Source organism: Panthera pardus, unplaced genomic scaffold, assembly GCF_024362965.1.
Source record: "Panthera pardus isolate Hobbes unplaced genomic scaffold, ASM2436296v1 HiC_scaffold_4, whole genome shotgun sequence".
NCBI classification, from domain to species: Eukaryota; Metazoa; Chordata; class Mammalia; order Carnivora; family Felidae; genus Panthera; species Panthera pardus.
Window position 1 is genome coordinate 17,745,569 of NW_026526969.1, and position 18,999 is coordinate 17,764,567.

Genomic DNA, 18,999 nt, shown 5'->3' on the forward strand with positions numbered 1-18,999 from the left:
GTTTTTTAACTAATATCTACATGCGATGTGAGGCTCCAACCTACAACCTGAGATCACTAGTCGCACGCTCCACTGACCGAGCCAGCCAGGCGCCGCAAGGGTGAGGTGGCCTTACAGAGACGCCCCCTCACCTCCTGTGCTGCCTTTCTCCCTGCTCTCCAGTGGCCATCCATCTGGAGCCTGGGGGTTTTCCCCTGGCCCCATGGAGGAAACCACTCCCCTGCCTGCCCAAAGCCCAGAAGGTGTGAGCCCCTGGGTCAGTCCCAGCCGCCTGACCCTCTAGGTGAAGTGTTTTGTGCCCAACTCCTGCTGTGACAAGTGCATGTCCCACGTTCCCTGCTCCCGGCCTCTCTCCCCACTGTGGAGTCACCCCCAACCTACGGAGGCGGGAACTGAGTCCCTGGAGGGCCAGCCTGCTGTGACCATGGTCAAGTACTAGCTTCTCACTGAGAACCCCCCTCACTGACAGGTGCATACTATGTCCATTTTACTAAAAAGGGAAACTGAGGCCCAGAGCTGGGCTATGAACCCAGCCGGTTGCTGTGTGGCCCTGAAAAAGCTCTTTCCCTCTCTGGGCTTCAGTTTCCTTATCTGTAAAGGACGGTCGTAAGGTCTCCTCCACCCCAGCAGGCCGCAGTGTTAGGCCTGAAGCCTCGGCGGTGCTGGCCTCCAGTCCCTTGCTCCCCAAAGGGCATTGGATGGGGGTGCGGGCAGGGGACCCTCCCCTGGCAGCTGCCCTTCCTCACTTCCTGTTTACAGCAGCCGCAGAATCTCTTCACCCCAAAGCCATGATGATCACCATGGCAACCAGGCCTGTGTTTGTTCCAACAGGTTGGCAGAATCTGACGAAAGACTGCAGGAGGGGAGGGCATCAGCACCGAGATCCTGGCTCAGGACCCGCCAGTCCCCGGGGAAGAATGGTAACTGTCCCCTCCCGGATTCCTGCCTCATCGTCTCGTGCAGAAGGAAGCCGAGGGGTGGCTGGTCTCTCGCTCCCCTCCACCCTTCTGCCCCCATTTGCCTGGCTGTGCTGGGTCAGGATGGAGGCAGGGCCTGGAGACAGAGCTTCCAGAAGGAGAATCCGCCCTGTGGTGCTGCCCCTGCACCCCCCCCCCCCCCGCCATAGTTCGGTGTCTCCTCCAGTACAGATGTGCGGAGGGCAGCTTGCACGTGTGTGGGTCTGAACCCAGGAGCTGAGACAGGAGGTGGCCCATCAGAGCAGTGTCCACTCCGGCTTGGGGTGATAGAGGAAGCACCTGGTTCCCCCACCCCGGGCTTCCCACACTCCTGCACCCACCCACCCGCACCACGAAATAAAAGGCACAGGTGTTCACAGGTGGACGGGCTGCCTCCCTGTGTGCAGCTGTTGGAAACCTGTTCCTCCAGCCTCTGGCCCTTCCTTCAGCTCGGCTGACCCCTGGCCTCCCCCGAGCAAACTGCCCTCCCCTCTGGGCCTTTCTGTGTCCCACACTGCCTGGGGTCCCACATTAGCGATGAGGTCCTCTGAGTTAAAAACATCTCCAAATCTGTCGATCCTCTAAATACAAGGTACCCTGATGATCCAACAAGATCAGCCAGAGGCAAGGTGGGGATCCGGGGACCCGGCGCCCCTCAGACAGCTCCAGAACCTCCACGTTCCTTCCAGGACCTGTAGCACCAGCGGGAACTTGTTAGAAACGCAGATGAGGGCACCTGGGTGGCTCAGTTTTCAGCTCAGGTCACGATCTCGCCGTTTGGTGAGTTGGAGGCTGGCGTTGGGCTCTGCACTGACAGGGTGGATCCTGCTTGGGATTCTCGGTTTCCCTCTCGAGCTACCCCACCCTCCCCCCAAATAAATAAACTTAAAAAGAAATGCAGACGGGTCACCCCTACCTAGCCCAGACTTTTGGCATCAGCAGGTCTGGGGCTGGCGCAACAATCTGTTTTAACGAGCTCTGCAGGCCAACACAGTGTGGTGCTGGCTCAAATTTCAGACGGGGTGCAGGGTGGGCTAGGAAGGGTGCGCGCGGGGCATCCCGCCCAGGCCTGAGGTTGCAGGTGGCGCCAGAGCCCTCACCTGCGCCACCGGGAGGATCACCCAAGTGGTGATCGGGGTGGTTGTGGCGCGTCCCGGGTTGGTGCCTGCAGCACCCCTGCACCCCGCAGGCTGGCGGTGGGGTCAGCGCTTGGGCTGGGAGGGCGACTCGAGATGGCTGCGCAGCCCTTCCAGAAAAGTCCTCGCTGCGGCCCGGGCTTGTCTGATGCGGTTTCGGTGATTCTGGCTTCCCGAGGGTCCCCAGGGGACGGGGTCCTGACACGGCAGAACCTGCTCCCCGCTCTGCGCCTACCGGTGGCTTGGCTGACCGCCCCGCCCCCCCAGGGGAGGGGGCTTCGTGGCCCGACCCGCTCGGCGGCCTGGGTGCGGGGGGGATCGCGCGCGCGGCGGGAGCGGCGGGGGCGTGGCGGGCGGGAGCGGCGGGGGCGGGGCTGGGGCGGGCCCCGCCGCCAGGCCCCGCCCCCGCAGCGCTCAGGGTTCGGCGCGGCTGCTAGCGCGCGCTGTGCCTGGCGTCTCTGGAGCGGGTGCGGAGCGCGGCATCTCCGGAGCCCCCGACCGCGCGCCCCCGGCCCGGCCCACGGTGAGTGCGCGGCCTCTGGACGGCCTTGGGGCGCCCCCTCCTGCGGCCGGCGCCCGGTCCGGCTCCTGCGTTTGCGGACCCCGAGGGGGCGCGGGGAGGCCCCCCGAGGAGGAGGGCGGCAGGAGGTCGCGAAGACGCTCCCTCGGCTCCGGGGAAATTGAAGCCGGCGCGTGCTCGGAGGGACGGTCTCGGGCCCTTCTCTGGGCCCGCGTCCCCAAGAACGCCGGAGCGGGCGGGGATCGAGGAGGCGGGCAGCAGGACCCCCCCCCCCACCACCCAACGACGCCGTGGCCCCCATCCCCGCCAGGCGCAGGCCGCCGGTGGGTTGCGGCCAGGGACTTCAGAGACCCTCCGCGGGGTTTCCCAGGCAACCCGCCGGGGGCCGGGGCGGGGGGAGATGCCCCCAGTGCCCAGTCCCCCCCACCCTGCCGCCAGTCCCCGTAGGACCCTTAGTCTCCACAAAATCCCTCCACGGGTCGGAATGGTGTAAAACAACACGCACCTACCAGGCTTCTGACCTGCCCGCGACCACCCGCTCATCAGGGAGGGAAGGACCTCGACGGATCTGGGGGCCCCCACCCCCGAGGCTCCCGCGGGGAGCACCGAGAGGAGGGGGACGGGAGGGGAGGGGGGGGGCATCACGGTGGAGACCGGTGAGTAAAGAGCGGGGGAGGGAGCCTCGGAGGAAGAACGGACAGAGAATTTCATTTTTCATGCGTTCATTCTAGAAGCATCTAGGTAGCCCCTGACAGTTGATCTCAGACTTCCTAGGGCTTCAGGTCCAGCTGCGGAGCTCGCTTAAAATCATTCCCAGGCATCTCCCCAGGGACTGGGTTGGGATTAGATCTCAGGGAGCAGCATTTGTGATGGACACGGCTGCTGAGCTGTGTGCAGGGGAGCACTGTCTAGGGAGTCACAGGACAGTGAGAAATCCAGTAAAAAAAAAAAAAAAATGTGAAGGGAGTGGCTGGCTGGGAAGAGAAGGCTGAGAGGGTGACACGGAGACCAGAATGTGGGGCCAGACATCCTGCCACTGCCCGTACACACCCAGGGTAGCATCAACGGACCCCTGCCCTTGCTTCACCAGGGACCAGATTTTGATAAGAAGGGACCTAGTGTTCTGAGTGTTTATTATCAAGGTGTTTATTCATCGTGAGGGTGGCCAGGTGGCCACGGGGGACACTAACTAGGGAGATACATCCGGCTCTGCTCAGGTGCCCCTAGACTCACCCGCTTTGGTGCCACCTAAGCCCACAGGTGGACTTACAGGAGACGGGTGTGGCTTACAGCCCTCGCTTTGAGTCCTGGCTCCAGGCGGGTCAGCCCAGCCCCGGGCTGCGAAACGGGACGGTGATACCAACTTTGCAGAATTGTCTTTCCCCATTCACCCTGGGTCTTGAAGACGGCCAGGGGACAAGGTGGTACTTTCGGCTTGGCCCCAGTGCCAGTGTGGCATTCAGCTCCTTGGCCAGCCTCACTTTGTCCGTCGGGCAGTCGCTCTGGCCCTGGTGGCCGGGCACGAGCGGAGGCTACAGACACATTTTGCTGTGTGCTGCTGCCCGGGGCCAGAAGGGACAGAGACAGGGAGAGCTCAAGGAGGGGCTCTGTCGGGGGCCGGCAGAGGGTCCCTGCAGCCAGCAAGTGCTTCCTGGGGGTCAGCCACGCACCCACCGCTGGTGCGGCTCCGAGTGAGGTGCTGGCTGGCTCCCAGGGCCCAGGCCATTTGGTGCAGAAACGTCATCAGTGCCCCAGCAGCCAGGGGTTTCCAGGGCAACTGGAGGAGTGTCTGGGCACCCAGGGATGAGCCATCTCTCCCAGACACCGGTGCCCAGACGCCACTTTTGCCCCCATCCGGCCCGTGGGCTGAGGGAGGGAGCCCCACGGAGGGGGAGCCAGCCTGTCTGGACCCCCCGAAGTCGGGTGTGCCGGGAGCTTAGAGCTTGAGCACCACAGAGTGGAGTTCATCCCCGGCCACTTGCTGGCTCTGTGGCCTTGAGTAAGCACCTAACCCCGGGGCCTCAGCTTGGGGCCTTTTGGGGGCTGTGATTATGAGGTGAGGTGGCTCCCCCTCTACCCTGAACGTTTTATTGCCACAAAGACACCCCGTCTCTGCGGCTCAGGCCGCTTGGTTCCTGCGTCACGTTTGTCTCTGGGACCGTGAGCCCCTGTAGCCCCTGTCACACGCAGACGCAATTGGCGGTTGCCCTGGCAACGGCTCAAGCAGTGGCTGCTCCCTTGCTTTGGGGGGCCGGGGCGGGGGGGGTAGCAGCCTCTTCCCCACAGCTAGAGAGGAGGGGGGTGCCCTGATGCCCGTCCCCTTAGGACCTCGCTGCTGGCGGTAGGGGCGACAGCTTCCAGAACCACATGCCCCAGCCGCTGAGCCCCGTCCACACATCCTCCCGATCTTTGAAGGGAGGCTCCCGGGGGAGGCAGTAAGAAGTACGAGGAAGGTGGGGGCCTCGTTTCAGGGCCATGGGCCAGTTGTCCTTTCTGTCCCCAGCTCTTGGGTCTGATCAGATGAGACCCTCTGAGCCCAGTGTTCCCCGGGGCTCCGTAGAACCAGGGCTGGGGCACCAGGGGGTAGGAGGATATGCCATCTGCAGTGGTGGCCTGAGCAGGGACGGCAGCGCAGGGACCAGTGAGAGGCAGACAGACACAGCTGGGAGCAGGCATCCGGTTTGTTCAACAAAATCTGTAGGACTCATGAGGTGCCGTCTGCCCTGGCCCCAGCGCTCCCAACAGGGCACAGGATTCTAAGGAGGAGGGAGCAGACGTTAAGTAGAGATGTGCAGGAACACGGGCACGATCCGCGCACGGCGGGCACAGCCTGGGGAGCTGGCCTGGGCACACAGGGCACAGGTGGGTCTAACCTGGCTGTCCCACCACTAACTGCCCATGAGATCGGGGGCAGGTATAGTTGGAGCTGGCTGAGTCCCCATTTCCTGTTTTGTCCAGTGAAAACGACAGTGCTTCTCTGCACGGCTGTGCCTGGGCTGGAGGGGCCCTCAGTGAGTGGACAAGTGGGCACCACCAGGGAAGGGGACCAGGGCAGTGGGTGCAAAGGCCTTGTGGTACCCTGAAGGGAGCATATGTCCTGTGCAGAGGCACAGGCTGACATCCTGGGGCAGGGAAGTCCGAAAGGTGGGCACCGAGGGGCAGATTCAGCCTAGCGGGGTGGGGGGTCAGCACTTTCCTCTGCTAGTTTTCAGCAGGGGTGCACGAAGACCACCCTGGGGTTTGGGGAGGCACAGGCGGGTCCCTGGCGGGACCAGGGAAGGGGTCGGGTGCCTGGGCTGGTCAGGGCTGAGCAGGAGCAGGGCTCGAGGGCCCACGGCTGCTTAGTGGTCCTCCTGCCCTTCCTCCGGGGTCTGCAGGGGACACTGTGGCCCCAGGGGGAGGTGTGCAAGTGCGCCCACAGGGAGAGGATGGGGCGCTGTCCCTGGCTGTGCTGGGCGGGTGAGGACTTCGCCAGCGGCCCCTCCTGCGCATGCTGGCCACTCGGGGTGAGGGGGTCTCGAGGAAGGCCCCAGGCACGGTGGCCTCTTCTTGCCCAACCTCCTCTGCAGGATGAGGACTTTGGGAGTCCTGGGGAGGGGTTGCCTCCTGCAGGACCTTTGCCTGCCCTGGCCCCAGACTGGACCATTACAGGCTGGGTGAATTGGGCACCCCTCCCCGACAACTCCGTCCCGTTCGCAAAGCGCCCAGGAGATACAGGCACTTGCTGCTGAGCGGTCCTAGGACCCCAGGGACACAGCCAGGGGTCCCATCCCTAGATGGGCGGCGGGAGCGTGGCAGTAGGGGCCCTCTGCGGTGAAGTCCAGCAGCAACCGGTGACAAGCCCGGACCGTGCCAGCCCGACCACCACCTGGCAGCCTCGTCCCGTCCCCGGCGCGGCCCCGCAGGGATGTCCCGTCTTGCAGATGGGACACGAAGGCTGAGGGAGCCCGAGGGAGCGGCCCCCGGTGGCCCCTGGGTGCCCAGCGCGGTGCAGCACGGGAGCCGAGTCGCAGGGCCTCAGGCTCCCGTTGCCCCGCGGAAGCCAGGAGGCTGCGCCGTCAGGCACGCGGCTCGTGGGCGCTTCTGGCGGATCCGTCCGCCGCTCGATGTGCACCCGGTGCGGTTTCTGGGGCCGGCGCGGCGGTGCTGCTGGGACGTGCAGGGGCCGCAGCCGTGCGCTCTGCCCGCAGACCTCCGGCCATGACGACCCTGCTGGAGATCAAGAGCAGCGTGCTGCGGCAGGTGCAGGCGTGCCCCACCTTCCGCCGCAGGGCCGAGGGAGAGCCGGCCGCCACCAGCGCTGACCCCCCGGAGCCGGCCGCAGGGGCTTGGTGGGTGCTCCGCGCCCAAACCTGCACCGTCGCGCGTCCCCGGGGGAGCTGGGAGAGCGGGGCGCGCCGTGGACGCCGCGCTGGGTCCCCGGATGTGTGGACACGGGGAATCCCCTCGAGGCGCACGGCCGGCAGCTGGTCCTGGGCAGGGGGCGGGTGTGTGCCGGGGTCCCGGGTCTCAGGCCTGGCCTCTCCCTGCAGGAAGCCCGGGGACGGCGTGGAGTTCTTCGCGCACATGCGCCTCATTCTGAAGAAGGGGGAGGGCAGACAGGGCCTGCCGTGCCCCGAGGTGAGGATGGCCCAGAGCTGCTGCCCGGTGTGGGCCTCCCCGCCAGCCCCCTCTGCAGCGGGCCCCCACCCCTCAAACCGACTCCCGCCGTCCCTGGGGCCCTCCCCCCGCGAGACCCTCACCCCAGTGCTCCTCACAGGTCCTCTTGCGCAGCGGTTCGCCAGCCCCTGCTGAGCCCGTGGACCCCAGCCGTGGCCTGAGAGCCCTGACCCAGGAGGAGGTAAGGGGGGAGGGGGCGTGGCCCCAGGGAGGGTCTGGGAGCACCTAAGATGGGCCTGGCCCAGGATCTGGGGACAGGGTGGACACCAGAGGTGACAAGGGTGAGTGGGCCGGGACTTCCCATGCAAGCCAGTAGGAAGCAGAGCTCAGGGGGCCAGTGCAGGGCCCAGCAGGTGCAAAGGTCCTGATGCTGGGACTGCGGTCTGCCAGTGGGGGGAGCTCCTGAGGACTGCCCACCACCCCCCCCCCCCGCCCCTCCCAGGCATACAGGGGGTGGAACCAAGAAGCCCCAGCCCCCAGTGGCCAGGGCTCACGGCCTGGGGCTGAAGGATACGGGGATGGGGCGGCTGGGACTCAGGGTGTGCGCCCCGCCCCACCCACAGGTGGAGATGCTCTATGAGGAGGCCTTGTACACAGTCCTCTACCGTGCAGGGACCATGGGCCCTGACCAGGTGGATGACCAGGAGACCCTACTGGGCTACCTTCAGCAGGTGAGCCCCACCGGCCCCACCCTCCCTGCTGGCCTGGCCGTGCCTTGTCAGGGGAGCCCTTTCCTCTGCCTGGAGGCATCATCATCAGCCATGTAACACACACAGATTCGCCCCACGTACGGAACACACACATACCCACACGTGCATGTGCAGAGACACACGTATGCGCTGGTAGGCGTGCCCGGGAGGATGGAGGGATGGGGACACACACACACACAGACACACACACACACAAAGAAGGGTAGAAAGCACAAACCGACAGAGGAACGGACCCAGAGGATGGACCGACAGATAAACAGATCTTTCCTCCTCCTCTGTGTGTGTGTGTGTGTTTCCTCTGCCCCGGGAGGCCCCCAGGACAATGGCCAGGTTTGCCTCGGGGGTACCTGGGCCCTCACACTGGCCCACCCTCTACAGGTGTTTGGTACCAGCCCTGAGGAGCACGCTGAGGCCATTGAGCGTGTGAAGAAGGCCAAGGTGAGGCTGCCACCCACGTGGGCAGACACTGGCCAGCCGCGGTGCTAGGGCTCGGGGTGGGGAGGACACAGAGCAGGGCCTTGTCGCGGTCACACCGAGCCTTCTGCAAGAGGCCGGTCAGCACCCTCTGCCCACAGGCCCCCACGTATGCCCTGAAAGTCTCTGTCATGCGTGCCAAGAACCTGCTGGCCAAAGACCCCAATGGTGAGTGGGGACCAGCCTGGACCTCGGCTGTGCCCGGGTCCGGTGGCCACGGAGGGACGGAGGGCCCAGGGCTGGTGGCTGAGGCGCCCGATGTGTCTCAGGCTTCAGCGACCCGTACTGCATGCTGGGTATCCTACCGGCCTCGGGTGCCCCCCGGGAGCCAGGGCCGCGCACGGAGCAGCGCTTCAGCTTCCGCAAAGGCAGCAAGCGTGGGGGTCCGCTCCCGGCCAAGTGCATCCAGGTCACCGAGGTCAAGAGCAGCACCCTGAACCCTGTCTGGAAGGAGAACTTCGTCTTGTAAGGGCCCTGGCCCAGCTGGGCGGCAGGGCGGTCGGGCAAGGGGGGCTGCCTGCTGGGCCAGAGCATGTCCTGAGGACACAGGCCGGTGGCTGCCACACTGTGCCTGCCCCAGGGACCCGAGCGGGGGCTGTTCACGTGACCACTGTCCAGAGGAGGAAATCGCCTCAGAGAGAGGTGCCATGCCCCGGGGGCCTCACAGTCAGGATCCAAATCCGGGCGGCCTGTCCTGAGAGCTCGAGCTCGTGGACCCCTGCCCGCAGCTCCTGAAATTGTCCCTGCCCTAGCCCTGGGCAGGGGATGGTCCTCCACCCTCTGGGCTTCTCTCCGTTTTCCTTACAGTGAGATCGAGGATGTCAGCACAGACCAGCTGCACCTGGATATCTGGTAGATGCCCCTGGTCCCTGCAGGGCAGCCGGTGTGGGTGCACCTGCTCGGGGGGGGGGGGTTGAGAGAGGACACTCAGGGCCCAGCCAGGCTCCAGACAAGCCAGGTTTCCGCGCCCCGCCCCTAGGGACCATGACGATGATGTGTCTCTGGTGGAAGCATGCAGGAAGCTGAATGAAGTCATCGGCCTGAAGGGCATGAGCAGGTATGACAGGTGGGACCCTCGTGCCCCCCAGACACTGGGGCTGCAGCTTGGCCACGTGGGCCAGCAGAGAGTAGCTCCCCAGGGACTAAGGTGGGGCCGCCCCCCCCCCCCCCGCTTTGCCTAGGTATTTTAAACAGATTGTCAAGTCGGCCCGTGCAAATGGGACAGCAGGGCCCGCGGAGGACCACACAGATGATTTCCTGGGGTGTCTCAACATACCCGTCCGGGTGAGTGGGGGCCGGGGCTTCGCTCACGGACCGCCTGTTTGTGGGGTCTCATCCTCCGGGGATACTGCTGGTGGGTCTGCCCTGCGACTCTCCCAAGCATCTCCTGGCCTTCTTGGGCTGGTGGCGCCTTGAGCTGCAGGGGAGGGGGAAGGAACAGCTTCCTGGGGGTCCGGGCACCCCTGAGGGCTCACTCGGTGCTGACCACCCGTCTCCGGGGCCAGCAGAGCTGTGTGTTCTCCTCTTGGTCCCACAGAGAGTCCGTGGGAGGGAGCTGGAGGGGGGATGGCGGGTGTGAACCCTTTCCTTTCAGGAAGTGCCCGTGGCCGGTGAAGACCGCTGGTTCAAGCTGGAACCACGCTCCAGCGCCTCCCGCGTTCAAGGAGACTGCCAGCTGGTCCTCAAGCTGATCACCACACAGGTGGGGAGCCGTGGGGGTCCCCCGCCCTGCGTCTTGGCCGTGCACCCCTGCCCACGGGCTTGGGCAGGGCTGGTGACGGGCGGCTCCTGCATTCCAGAGGGACACGGGCATGAGCCAGCGCGGGCGGGCGGGCTTCCTGTCCTACATGCTGCTGCTCAGTCGTCTCCTGCAGTTCGAGCACCGATCGGAGGAGGTAGCCTCGCCCTCCGGACGGGGCTGACCGGGCGCCTGGGGAGGCAGAGCAGGGGAGCTTGGGCACCGGGGGGAGGAGGGGATGGCGGCCCCTGCCTGCATCCACGCCGGCCCCCAACTCCCCCAGCCCAAGGCGAGCTGCTGGCGGGGAGAGCTCAGCGGGCCCGCGGCCACCATCCTCTGCCTGCACGGCGCGCAAAACAACCTGTCGGCGCTGCAGCTGGCTGTGCTGTGAGTGGGCGGGGCCTCCGGGGGCGGGGCACAGGGAGGCCCGTGGCGGGTGGGCGGGCCTCGGGCAGGCTGGCGGCGGGTGGGCGGGGCCTCGGGGCGGGGCGAGCGAGGGAAGGAGTTCTCTGAGTGGGAAGGCATGAAAGGGGGCGGTGCCATGGGGGAGTTGGGGGAGTGTAAGGGGCAAGTAGGAGGGGCACGGGCGCGGTGGTCTCATCGGGGTCTCCGTGCCCATGGGCGGGGCTCCCCCCGACTTGCAGGCACTGGCAGGTCAGCAGCCGCCACCATCAGACCCGGACCCTGGACTACGGCTACCTGCTGGGGCTGCTGGAGGACATGCAGGCGCATTGGGAGGAGGCGTCTTCGCTGCCCCAAGGGCAGGTGAGCTGTTCCTGGGGGGTGTGCTGTGGGGCCGCTGGCGCTGGGGCAGACAGGGCGGAGTGCTACCCACATGGGGTGCTGGGCTCACAGGGCCCTGTGGGGCTGAAAACAAACTTCATGACCCAGGATAGAGCGGGTACTGTGCAATGCTGAGACGGGGGATGTGTCCGAGTCCCAGGGGAGGGAGGTCGTGCCCTCCATCTGGGCGAGGGACGGAGGGAGTGGGTGCTCGAAGCTGGGTAGGGGGAACGGGGGGCGCCAAGGCCCTGAGGCCGTGGGGACTGTGGTGGCTGAGTTTGGAGAAACCAGGCCCACGGATGGCCCGAGGAGGCCCTTGCAGACTGGCTGCCCCTACCCACCCCGTGGGGAGGGCAGTGGGGGTCAGCTCCGACGGGCCGGTGCCCCCAGGAGGAGAGCCTGGCTGACAGCTTCAATGCCTTCTCCGAGTTTGGGCTGCGGCTGCTGCGTCAGCTTCGGGACTTCTTCCCCGCCACCAACAGCACTGCCGTCTATCGTCTGGAGCTGCTGCTCAAGTGGGTGTAGCCCAGGTCCTGGCCGGGGGTGGGGGCGTGGGGGGTCGGTGGGGGTGGGTAGGGAGCTGGGTGGGGCAGCGCACAGTCAGCGGGCGGCCCCTCCAGGTGTCTCAGCAAGATGCAGATCTTCCAGCCTTCCTTTGAGGTGTGCTCCTTCCGGACAGAACTAAATGCGGACATCTCTGCTGCTCTGAAGGTGTGTCTGGTAGCGAATCTGTGCCCGGTGCCCGCCCCTCGCGGCCCACACGGGGGGTGCCCAGCCGCGCCCACCCCCGGCTCCCGGCCTGCTCCGCCACGCTCCAGGGCCCTTTTAACCTCCCCCCCAACCCACCACCCCGTGTTGGTGGCTTGTCTTGCAGAGAGGCAACCGTGAGTGGTATGACAGGCTCCTGAACACCAAGAGTCCTCGAGAGCAGGTGCCGCGGGGGAGGGGAGCAGAGGGGGGGCGGCAAGTAGGTGCGGGCCAGAAGGTCAGTGTGAACCGGGCTTCCTCGCAGTCGGGGCCGCAGCGCCTCGCCGGGCTGGTCGAGCTGGCGGACGCCGTCTACGAGGATCTGCAGTCCTGCTACGGCATCTACGCCAGCCTCTTCCACAGGTGGGGCCCAGGGCTCTGCCCGCCGTCCCCGCCCCTGGCCCCTCAGGGATGCCGCCAGGCCGGTGGCGGGGCAAGCAGGTGTGTGACATTTGTTCCCTGCAGCATCACCGACATCGACTTCTTCACACTCACTTTCCGGCAGCTGGAGCGACTGGTGAGGAGGGGCTGTGGGGAGAAGCCCCCGGGCTGGGAAGGGGCCCGCTTTCCCTGTTGCTGGTGGCCTGAATGCGTCCTCCTGAGTAGGTGGCCGAGGAGGCATGGGTGCTGACGGAGGAGCTGAGCCCCAAGATGACCCTCGAGGTGGCCTCAGGGCTCTTCGAACTGTACGTGACCCTGGCGGACATCCAGCGTTTCTGGAGCAGCATCCCCGGCCGGTGGGTGCCCTGCCCCAACCTATCTCCTTCCCCCCACCTGCCCTGTCTGTCTCCTCCCACTGTTGGCCTCCCAGACCTGCACCCCCTCCCACCTGTCCCGCAGCCTCCTCTAGGAGGCCTCTGGGACAGCCCGAGGGCCCTTGGAGGCAGGCTCTCCCGGGTGTCCCCTTGGGCCGGGACCCTGGGACGTGCTGGCTCAAGGTGTCGGAGTCCGGGCGAGCTCCCACTGGCCTCCTGCCACAGCGACAGCCGCTCCCTCGCCCTGGCTGGCATCCATGGCCCGTTCCTGCCCGCTGTGAAGCTTTGGCTGCAGGTGCTGCGGGACCAGGTCAGGTGGAGGCTGCAGGGAGCCGTGGATGTGGACACGGTGAGTAAGCGCCCGGGCCTGAGGGTGCTGGGCTCAGCCAGGGCCCCCCCCCCCCCCTTGCCACCCAGGCCTCCTCCTGCCTTCCTAGCTGGAGCCCATGGACGCCTCCTCCAAGCACAGCAGTTCTGCGGCCTCGGCTAGTCTCTGCTTCAGTCACATCCAGGAGCTGTGGGCCCGCCTGGCATGGCCCGACCCTGCCCAGGCCGAGGCCCTGGGCACCCAGCTCAGCCAGGTGTGTTGGCTGTGCGTTGGGGAGCGTGGTCTGGGAGGAGACGAGTCTGGGAGGGCCGCGGGCCCAGGGGACACAGCCCGCAGCTCCTGAGCCCTCGTCTCCCACCGTAGGACCTGTGTGCGGCCACCCTCTTCTACACTGAGCTGCTGCGGAAGAAGGTGGACGCTCAGCCGGGGGCCGCGGGCGAGGCAGTGAGCGAGCCAGTGAGCGGCCTGGCGGGCAGGGGGCGGGGCCGGGGGCGGGGCGGGGCCACCACCGGGCTGCCGACCCCTCCCCCCCGACGTGGGCCGCCTCCCCAGCTCTGTGTGGTTCTCAACAACGTGGAGCTCCTGCGCAAGGCTGCCGGGCAGACGCTGCGGGGTCTGGCGTGGCCGGAGGTGACCTCCGGGCCCGAGGGGGTGCTCCCGCGCCCTCTGCTCGGCTGTGCACAGGCCCTGGACGAAGACCTGCAGCAGGAGGTCCACACCGTGACGGCGCACCTGACCTCCAAGGTGGGCGGGCGGGCGGGCGGGCGGAGGACCCGGCCGCCCCCTCACTGCCACTTGGTGCTGAGCTCTGCCGTCCCTCAGATGGTGGCTGACATCAGGAAGTACGTGCAGCACATCAGCCTGTCGCCCGACTCCATCCAGAATGATGAAGTGAGGGCCTGGGCACCGAGGGGAGCGTGCGCGGGGTGGGGCCCGGGCAGTGTGGCACTGAGGATGCTGCCCGCAGGCCGTGGCCCCGCTCATGAAGTACTTGGATGAGAAGCTGGCCCTGCTGAATACCTCCCTGGTGAAGGAGAACCTTAGCAGGTACAGCTTGGGGCGGTTGGGCCGGGGCGGGGCCTGGGGTCCCTTCACGGGCACGGGCACGGGCACGGAGTGTCCCTGCAGGGTGCTGGAGGCCCTCTGGGAGCTGCTCCTGCAGGCCATCCTTCGGGCACTGGGGGCAAACCTCGACGTCTCTGCTGATTTCTACGGCCGCTTCCACTTTACGCTGGAGGTAGGTGGAGGGGCCTCCCTGCTGGGGCTCCCAGGCCCTTGTCCCGGGCACCCGGCCATGTGCCCTCGGCCGGGAGGCCTGGCCTTCCCAGCCCGGACCGCTCCCCTGGGACTCCCACCAGACCAGTGCCTCCTCCCTGCCGGCCGTCTGTGTGAGCAGCACCTGGGCCACCTGCCAAGACCGTTGTCGGGCCCCAGGCACTGGCATCCCCCCCCCCCCCCCCCCCCCGTTTGCGCTAGGTGTGACAAGTGGCTCTGCCCCAGGGCTCCCAGGCGCCCTGGTGCTGCTCAGGGCTCCGCCTGGCCCGGCCGCTAGCCCCAGCACGAGCAGTGCCCCACATCCCTCCCACTTCGCCCTGCCCCCAGGCCCTGGTGAGTTTTTTCCACGCAGAGGGCCAGGGTCTGCCCCTGGAGAGCCTGAAAGACGGAAGCTACAAGGTGAGTCTGGCCCCGGGACCTCGGGCGGCGGGAGAGGGGGGCGCGGCGCCGGGGGGGCCCACGATCAGCAGCCCCTCGGCTCCCCAGAGGCTGGAGGAGGAGCTGCGCCTGCATCAGTGCTCCACCCGCGAGTGCATCGAGCAGTACTACCTGGACAAGCTCAAGCAGGTAGCGAGGCCCCGCGTGCGCACGCGCAGTGTGGGCACGCGGCCCCGCCCCCGAACCCCTGCGCCGCGGTCACTGGCGCAAGCCCTTCCGCAGAGGTCCCTGGAGCAGAAGCGGTTCGGACGCCTGAGCGTGCGCTGTCACTACGAGGCAGCCGAGCAGCGGCTGGTGGTGGAGGTGCTGCACGCCGCGGACCTGCCCCCGCTGGACGCCAACGGTGAGGGGCGGGGCCGGGGCCAGCGGAGGGGGGGAGGGGGCGGGGCCGGGACCAGCGGAGGGGGGAGGGGGCGGGGCCGCCGCTCAGGGTCCGCACGCGGCTGTGCCCCCCCAGGCCTGAGTGACCCGTTTGTGATCGTGGAGCTGGGCCCGCCACACCTCTTCCCGCTGGTCCGCAGCCAGAGGACCCAGGTGAAGAACCGGACGCTGCACCCCGTGTACGACGAGCTCTTCTACTTGTGAGTGTCCCCCCCCCCCCCCCGCGAACCCCGCCCCCTCCCGGACAGGGGGCAGGGCTCCAGGGACTGCCCTTCGCCCGCAGCTCTGTGCCGGCAGAGGCGTGCCGCCGCCGCGGTGCCTGCGTGCTGTTCACCGTCATGGACCACGACTGGCTGTCCACCAACGACTTCGCGGGGGAGGCAGCCCTCGGCCTGGGCAGCGTCGGTGGCATAGCACGACCTCAGGTGGGAGGGAGCGCGAGGGCCAGGCAGCCCGTCACCTTGCATCTGCGCCGGCCCAGGGCCCAGGGTGAGTGAGGGTCCGGGGGGTGGCGGGTTCGACGGCCGCCGCGGTCTCATGCCGGCCCCACCCTCCCGCCTGTAGTGAAGTCGGCACTGAGGATGCTGGAGGGCCGCACCAACAAGGAGGCGCAGGAATTTGTCAAGAGACTCAAGGAGCTGGAGAAGTGCATGGAAGCGGACCCCTGAGCCCCGCCCCCCCCCCCCAGTCCTGCCCCGCATCAGCTTTGTGCAGTGGGGCTCATGCTCCCCCGTGTGGTGTGCGTGCTGCCCCGGCCGTGTCTGTGTGGTGTGTACCAGTGAACCCCTGGCGTCCAGCGAGCAGCCCCCCACCCTGGATCTGGGGGTAACTCGCGGGGCCTGGCCACCCGGCAAGCTTCTCTATCTGCAACCTTAGCTTGTGCAGCCCGCGCAGGGTTCCCGGAGGGGTGGCTCTGCTCCCCAGGAGACATCAGGCTACGTCTGGAGGCGTTTTCGGTGCTCACGACTACTACTGAAGGAAGTGCCACGGCACCCATGGCGAGACCAAGGACGCTGCCGGAAGTCCTGCGGTAAATGTGACAGCGCCCTCCGCCCAGCAAGGAACAGCCTGCCCCAAACGTTACCAGTGCCACAGCCCTTCTCAGAGGAAGCACGGTCTTCGCTTTTTGGGGTGGGGCGTTGTGGCAGGGCCTCGCAGGCCAACAGGAGGGATGGCCCAGGTTTGAGTCTGGACAACTCCAGCTGTGGTGGGAAACCGCTCCCAGGTGTCCTGGTGGAGGGACAAAGTGAGCGTCTGGGACCCTTCACCCTCACCCGAGGGCACATACAGAGGTTTGCTAAGCAGCGCCCGGGTCTCCAATCCCCACCTGGCTCCTAGGCCTGGGGGACGGTGCCCCCACGTCACTGTGAGGCCGGGACCTCGTGCAAGGTCGATCGGTCAGGGTGAGGGGCCCCATGTCGGCCACTCAGCTGTGCAGTTACTGTCCCTCCGTGTGCGCACACGCGTGCCCACGCAAGATGGGCCCCAAGCCCGGCACCCCACCGTCCAGCGGCCCAGACCCTTCCCGTCCGACCCTTCCCGTCCCACTCGGCCTCACTGGAGACTGAGAGTCCCCTCCCCCCGATCCCCAGGGCAAGTGCAAAGAAACAGGCTCACACCGGGGTCTCCTGGCTTGCAGCTTCACTGGGAGGGCTCGAAGGCCCCAGAGCACAGCTGTGTCAGAACCGTGGGGACACAGTCCAGGGCCACTCGGTGTTGAGAGGGCTGAGGCTGCCAGCCTGTCTGTATCCCCACAAACCCTGCCGCTCTCTCTCGAGTTTCTTATTGCTCTGCCTCAAAAAATATACGTGTCTGCAACCTTTAGTCTCTCTGCCGTTTCTTGATTCCTTTCCAAACCTGGGCGGGGGCCCTGGCCTCTGCCTCCCGCTTCTGAGAACCCTCTTCAGGGCAGCCGCCGCTGTCTCCTCCGTCCTCGGCATCAGGCCCACGCTCCACAGGCTCGTCCTCGCTGTCGCTGTCACTGCTGTCTGTAAGCAGCCTGGAAGGGAGAGGTGCGTTCACTAAAGGCACCATTCCCGGCACGCTCACTCACAGAAGCCCCAGCTGAGAACGGAGTCTCCTATTCCCCGTGTTCTCTATACCAGCACCTCTCCAGTGGGGCGGCCACGGTCCTTGACCACAGTCACAAAATCATCGTGCTGTTGTTTGGGGATCCACCCCCCCCCCCCGCCATCCACAGGAGGGGCCGAGGCCAGAGGACAGCCCTGGGTCTGACCTGTCCCCATAATGGGAAGCCCAAGGACCTACCGGGTGCCAGCCAGCGGCCTGTTGGGGTTTGCAAACTCTCGCCCAGAATCCACATCGAAAGGATCTGAACAGAGGAAGCAAGTAAGAAAAACACCCACACCTGACCTCAGAGCGCACACAAGCCTCCCACAAGCTGGGGCAGGATGCGCCGCCCCCGCCCCCCCCCCCCCCGCTTCTCAAAAAGAGGCTGCATGCCTGGAGGAGGATTAACATTAGCGTCCTGGCACCCAGCCAGGGGGCTTGTGTCCATGCCAGGCCTCACCGATTTCCTCCTCCCCGGGGTGCTCCTTGGCGCAGGCCAGGAACTCCTGCTCCGCCTGCAGCACCTCCTCTGGGCCGCTGCAGGCCGCGTACTTGTCCAGGAGCTGGCGGTTCAGGTCTAGGAAGCCCTTGCCCCATTTGAACTTCCGCAGCAAGATGACAGCAAGGTCGGAGAAGCCTGACGGTGAGGACACAGAAAACGCAAGGATGTTGACCATCCCTCTCCCATCCCGAGTGTGCTCCCAGCACCCTCAAGGCTGTCCCAAGATCTGACACTCCGTCCCGCGGTCCAGACGGCCTGCTCACCCGCCTCCGCCATCCACTAAGGCCCTCTTCCCACGTCTCGTGGGGCCGCCTGTCTGAGCCTCTACCGGGACCATAAATTCTCTGAGGACAAGTGGAGGGGTGACAAAGGTGGGATTGAAATCCTAGCCTGTCCACCTTGACCACCCCACGGGCCCTCCCGTCCCTCCCGGGACGTGCCAGCAGAAAACACACTGCTGGGAGCCTAGCCAGACTTCCAGGCTGGCGGGCTCGGGCGCTCACCGAGGATGCAGAAGGTGGCGGCAAAAGCCTCCACGCAAGACAGTTTGCAGGGTCGGCCGTAGTTCACGGGGTTGGCTGCTACCAGGTGGGGCAGCAGCCGCAAGTGGCCCCCCCGCATCTTCCCAAACGGTGTCTCATCCAGTCGGGCCCAGGAGCAGTCGATGACCGCGACCCCACACCGTGCCACCAGCTGTCTGTCAGAAGCAGAGGAGGGCTAGGTTCTGGGGGCCCGCACCACGGTGGAGTCCTGAAAACTGACTTCACTAGAGATACAAGAACATCATTCCCCGGCCCCCAAACAGCCCCGACGGTGTGTGTTCCCGGGGTAGGCTCCTTTATTCACTCCACAAACGTTTACTGAGGTCCTACTATGTCCTGCGTTAGGGATGGGGGCGGGGGGCGCAAACTAGGCAGGTAGAAAAGCTCAGAAAGGAATGATGCGCCAGGGCCGGGGGCTTACTGAGACTCCCGCCCACGCCCCTGACCCCCCCGCTCCTACCTGTCCGCGGGGGACACGTACTGGGAGCCCACGGGGCTGAGCACCAGGCCGCCGAACCTGTGGCCCAGGCGCAGGCAGCGCACCAGGCCCAGGCGGGCCAGCTTGCGGCCCGTGCAGCGCCGGGGGTCGCAGTGGCCCAGCTCCCACATGGCCAGCGGGCACGGCAGCCGCGCCGGCCCCGAAATGCCCTCGTCCTCGGCCGCCTCTGGCTCCACGGACGCTGCACCGGAGCAGAGAAGGGTACCGAGCCTCAGGCGCAGCTCCGAGGGCCCGCCCCGGGCCTGCGACCCCCGGCCCATTCCCCGATCGCGCCCCACTCACCGCGCAGCGCGGCGCCCACCTCCTCCGCGAAGGCCTCCAGGGAGCGGCCAGCGGGGCGCCGAGCGCGGCCGCCTTCGGCCACCGGCCCGCGCGCCGCCCTCCTGCGGCCCATGGCAAGGAGCAGCCTGGGGTCCCCGACACTCGGGGCGCACGCCTCCTCTGCGGCCCACCTGCGCAGGCGCCGGGCGCCACTTCCGGCCCGGC

At 66.7% G+C, this 18,999-nt stretch overlaps 2 protein-coding genes across 10 annotated transcripts; one reads left to right on the forward strand and one right to left on the reverse strand.

The window, feature by feature from the left end:
- Positions 1 to 2,518: 2,518 nt before the first annotated feature.
- On the forward strand, positions 2,519 to 16,724 carry BAIAP3 (BAI1 associated protein 3). 8 transcript variants are annotated; one of them, XM_053894174.1, is made up of 34 exons: positions 2,519 to 2,615; positions 6,803 to 6,943; positions 7,145 to 7,232; positions 7,372 to 7,452; positions 7,835 to 7,942; positions 8,360 to 8,419; positions 8,557 to 8,623; positions 8,725 to 8,920; positions 9,263 to 9,307; positions 9,435 to 9,512; positions 9,637 to 9,739; positions 10,050 to 10,157; positions 10,255 to 10,350; positions 10,477 to 10,580; positions 10,838 to 10,958; positions 11,367 to 11,491; positions 11,597 to 11,687; positions 11,851 to 11,907; positions 11,989 to 12,086; positions 12,189 to 12,240; positions 12,330 to 12,460; positions 12,704 to 12,827; positions 12,916 to 13,059; positions 13,170 to 13,262; positions 13,359 to 13,550; positions 13,629 to 13,697; positions 13,774 to 13,853; positions 13,935 to 14,043; positions 14,409 to 14,480; positions 14,568 to 14,648; positions 14,742 to 14,862; positions 14,977 to 15,100; positions 15,184 to 15,389; positions 15,465 to 16,724. In XM_053894174.1, the coding sequence occupies exons 2-34, from the start codon at positions 6,813 to 6,815 to the stop codon at positions 15,566 to 15,568; spliced, it is 3,459 nt and encodes a 1,152-aa protein (XP_053750149.1). In that variant the 5' UTR covers positions 2,519 to 2,615; positions 6,803 to 6,812; the 3' UTR covers positions 15,569 to 16,724. The 8 variants fall into 8 exon arrangements, with proteins under 8 accessions (XP_053750149.1, XP_053750146.1, XP_053750145.1 ...); XM_053894171.1 differs by having other exon boundaries at positions 13,774 to 14,043; XM_053894170.1 differs by having other exon boundaries at positions 14,568 to 14,862.
- On the reverse strand, positions 16,525 to 18,991 carry TSR3 (TSR3 ribosome maturation factor). Of its 2 annotated transcripts, none has more exons than XM_019468102.2 (6): positions 18,796 to 18,991; positions 18,496 to 18,694; positions 17,976 to 18,169; positions 17,431 to 17,607; positions 17,169 to 17,232; positions 16,525 to 16,899 (listed from the first exon to the last, which is right to left on the reverse strand). In XM_019468102.2, exons 1-6 carry the CDS (start codon positions 18,905 to 18,907, stop codon positions 16,722 to 16,724), a joined length of 924 nt encoding a protein of 307 aa, XP_019323647.1. In that variant the 5' UTR covers positions 18,908 to 18,991; the 3' UTR covers positions 16,525 to 16,721. The 2 variants fall into 2 exon arrangements, with proteins under 2 accessions (XP_019323647.1, XP_019323646.1); XM_019468101.2 differs by having other exon boundaries at positions 18,475 to 18,694; positions 18,796 to 18,990.
- Between the last annotated feature and the right edge of the window lie 8 nt (positions 18,992 to 18,999).

Excerpts from the sequence above, each read along its gene's own strand:
- BAIAP3 (XM_053894175.1), top strand. The coding sequence starts at position 6,813 with ATGACGACCCTGCTGGAGATCAAGAGCAGCGTGCTGCGGCAGGTGCAG. Across the intron at positions 11,688-11,850 it reads ACATCTCTGCTGCTCTGAAG|AGAGGCAACCGTGAGTGGTA; the intron begins GTGTGTCTGGTA and ends CTTGTCTTGCAG. Across the intron at positions 12,087-12,188 it reads TACGCCAGCCTCTTCCACAG|CATCACCGACATCGACTTCT; the intron begins GTGGGGCCCAGG and ends TGTTCCCTGCAG.
- TSR3 (XM_019468101.2), bottom strand. The coding sequence starts at position 18,907 with ATGGGCCGCAGGAGGGCGGCGCGCGGGCCGGTGGCCGAAGGCGGCCGC. Across the intron at positions 18,170-18,474 it reads TACGTGTCCCCCGCGGACAG|ACAGCTGGTGGCACGGTGTG; the intron begins GTAGGAGCGGGG and ends TGCTTCTGACAG. Across the intron at positions 16,900-17,168 it reads AGGCCGCTGGCTGGCACCCG|GCTGCTTACAGACAGCAGTG; the intron begins GTAGGTCCTTGG and ends TCTCCCTTCCAG.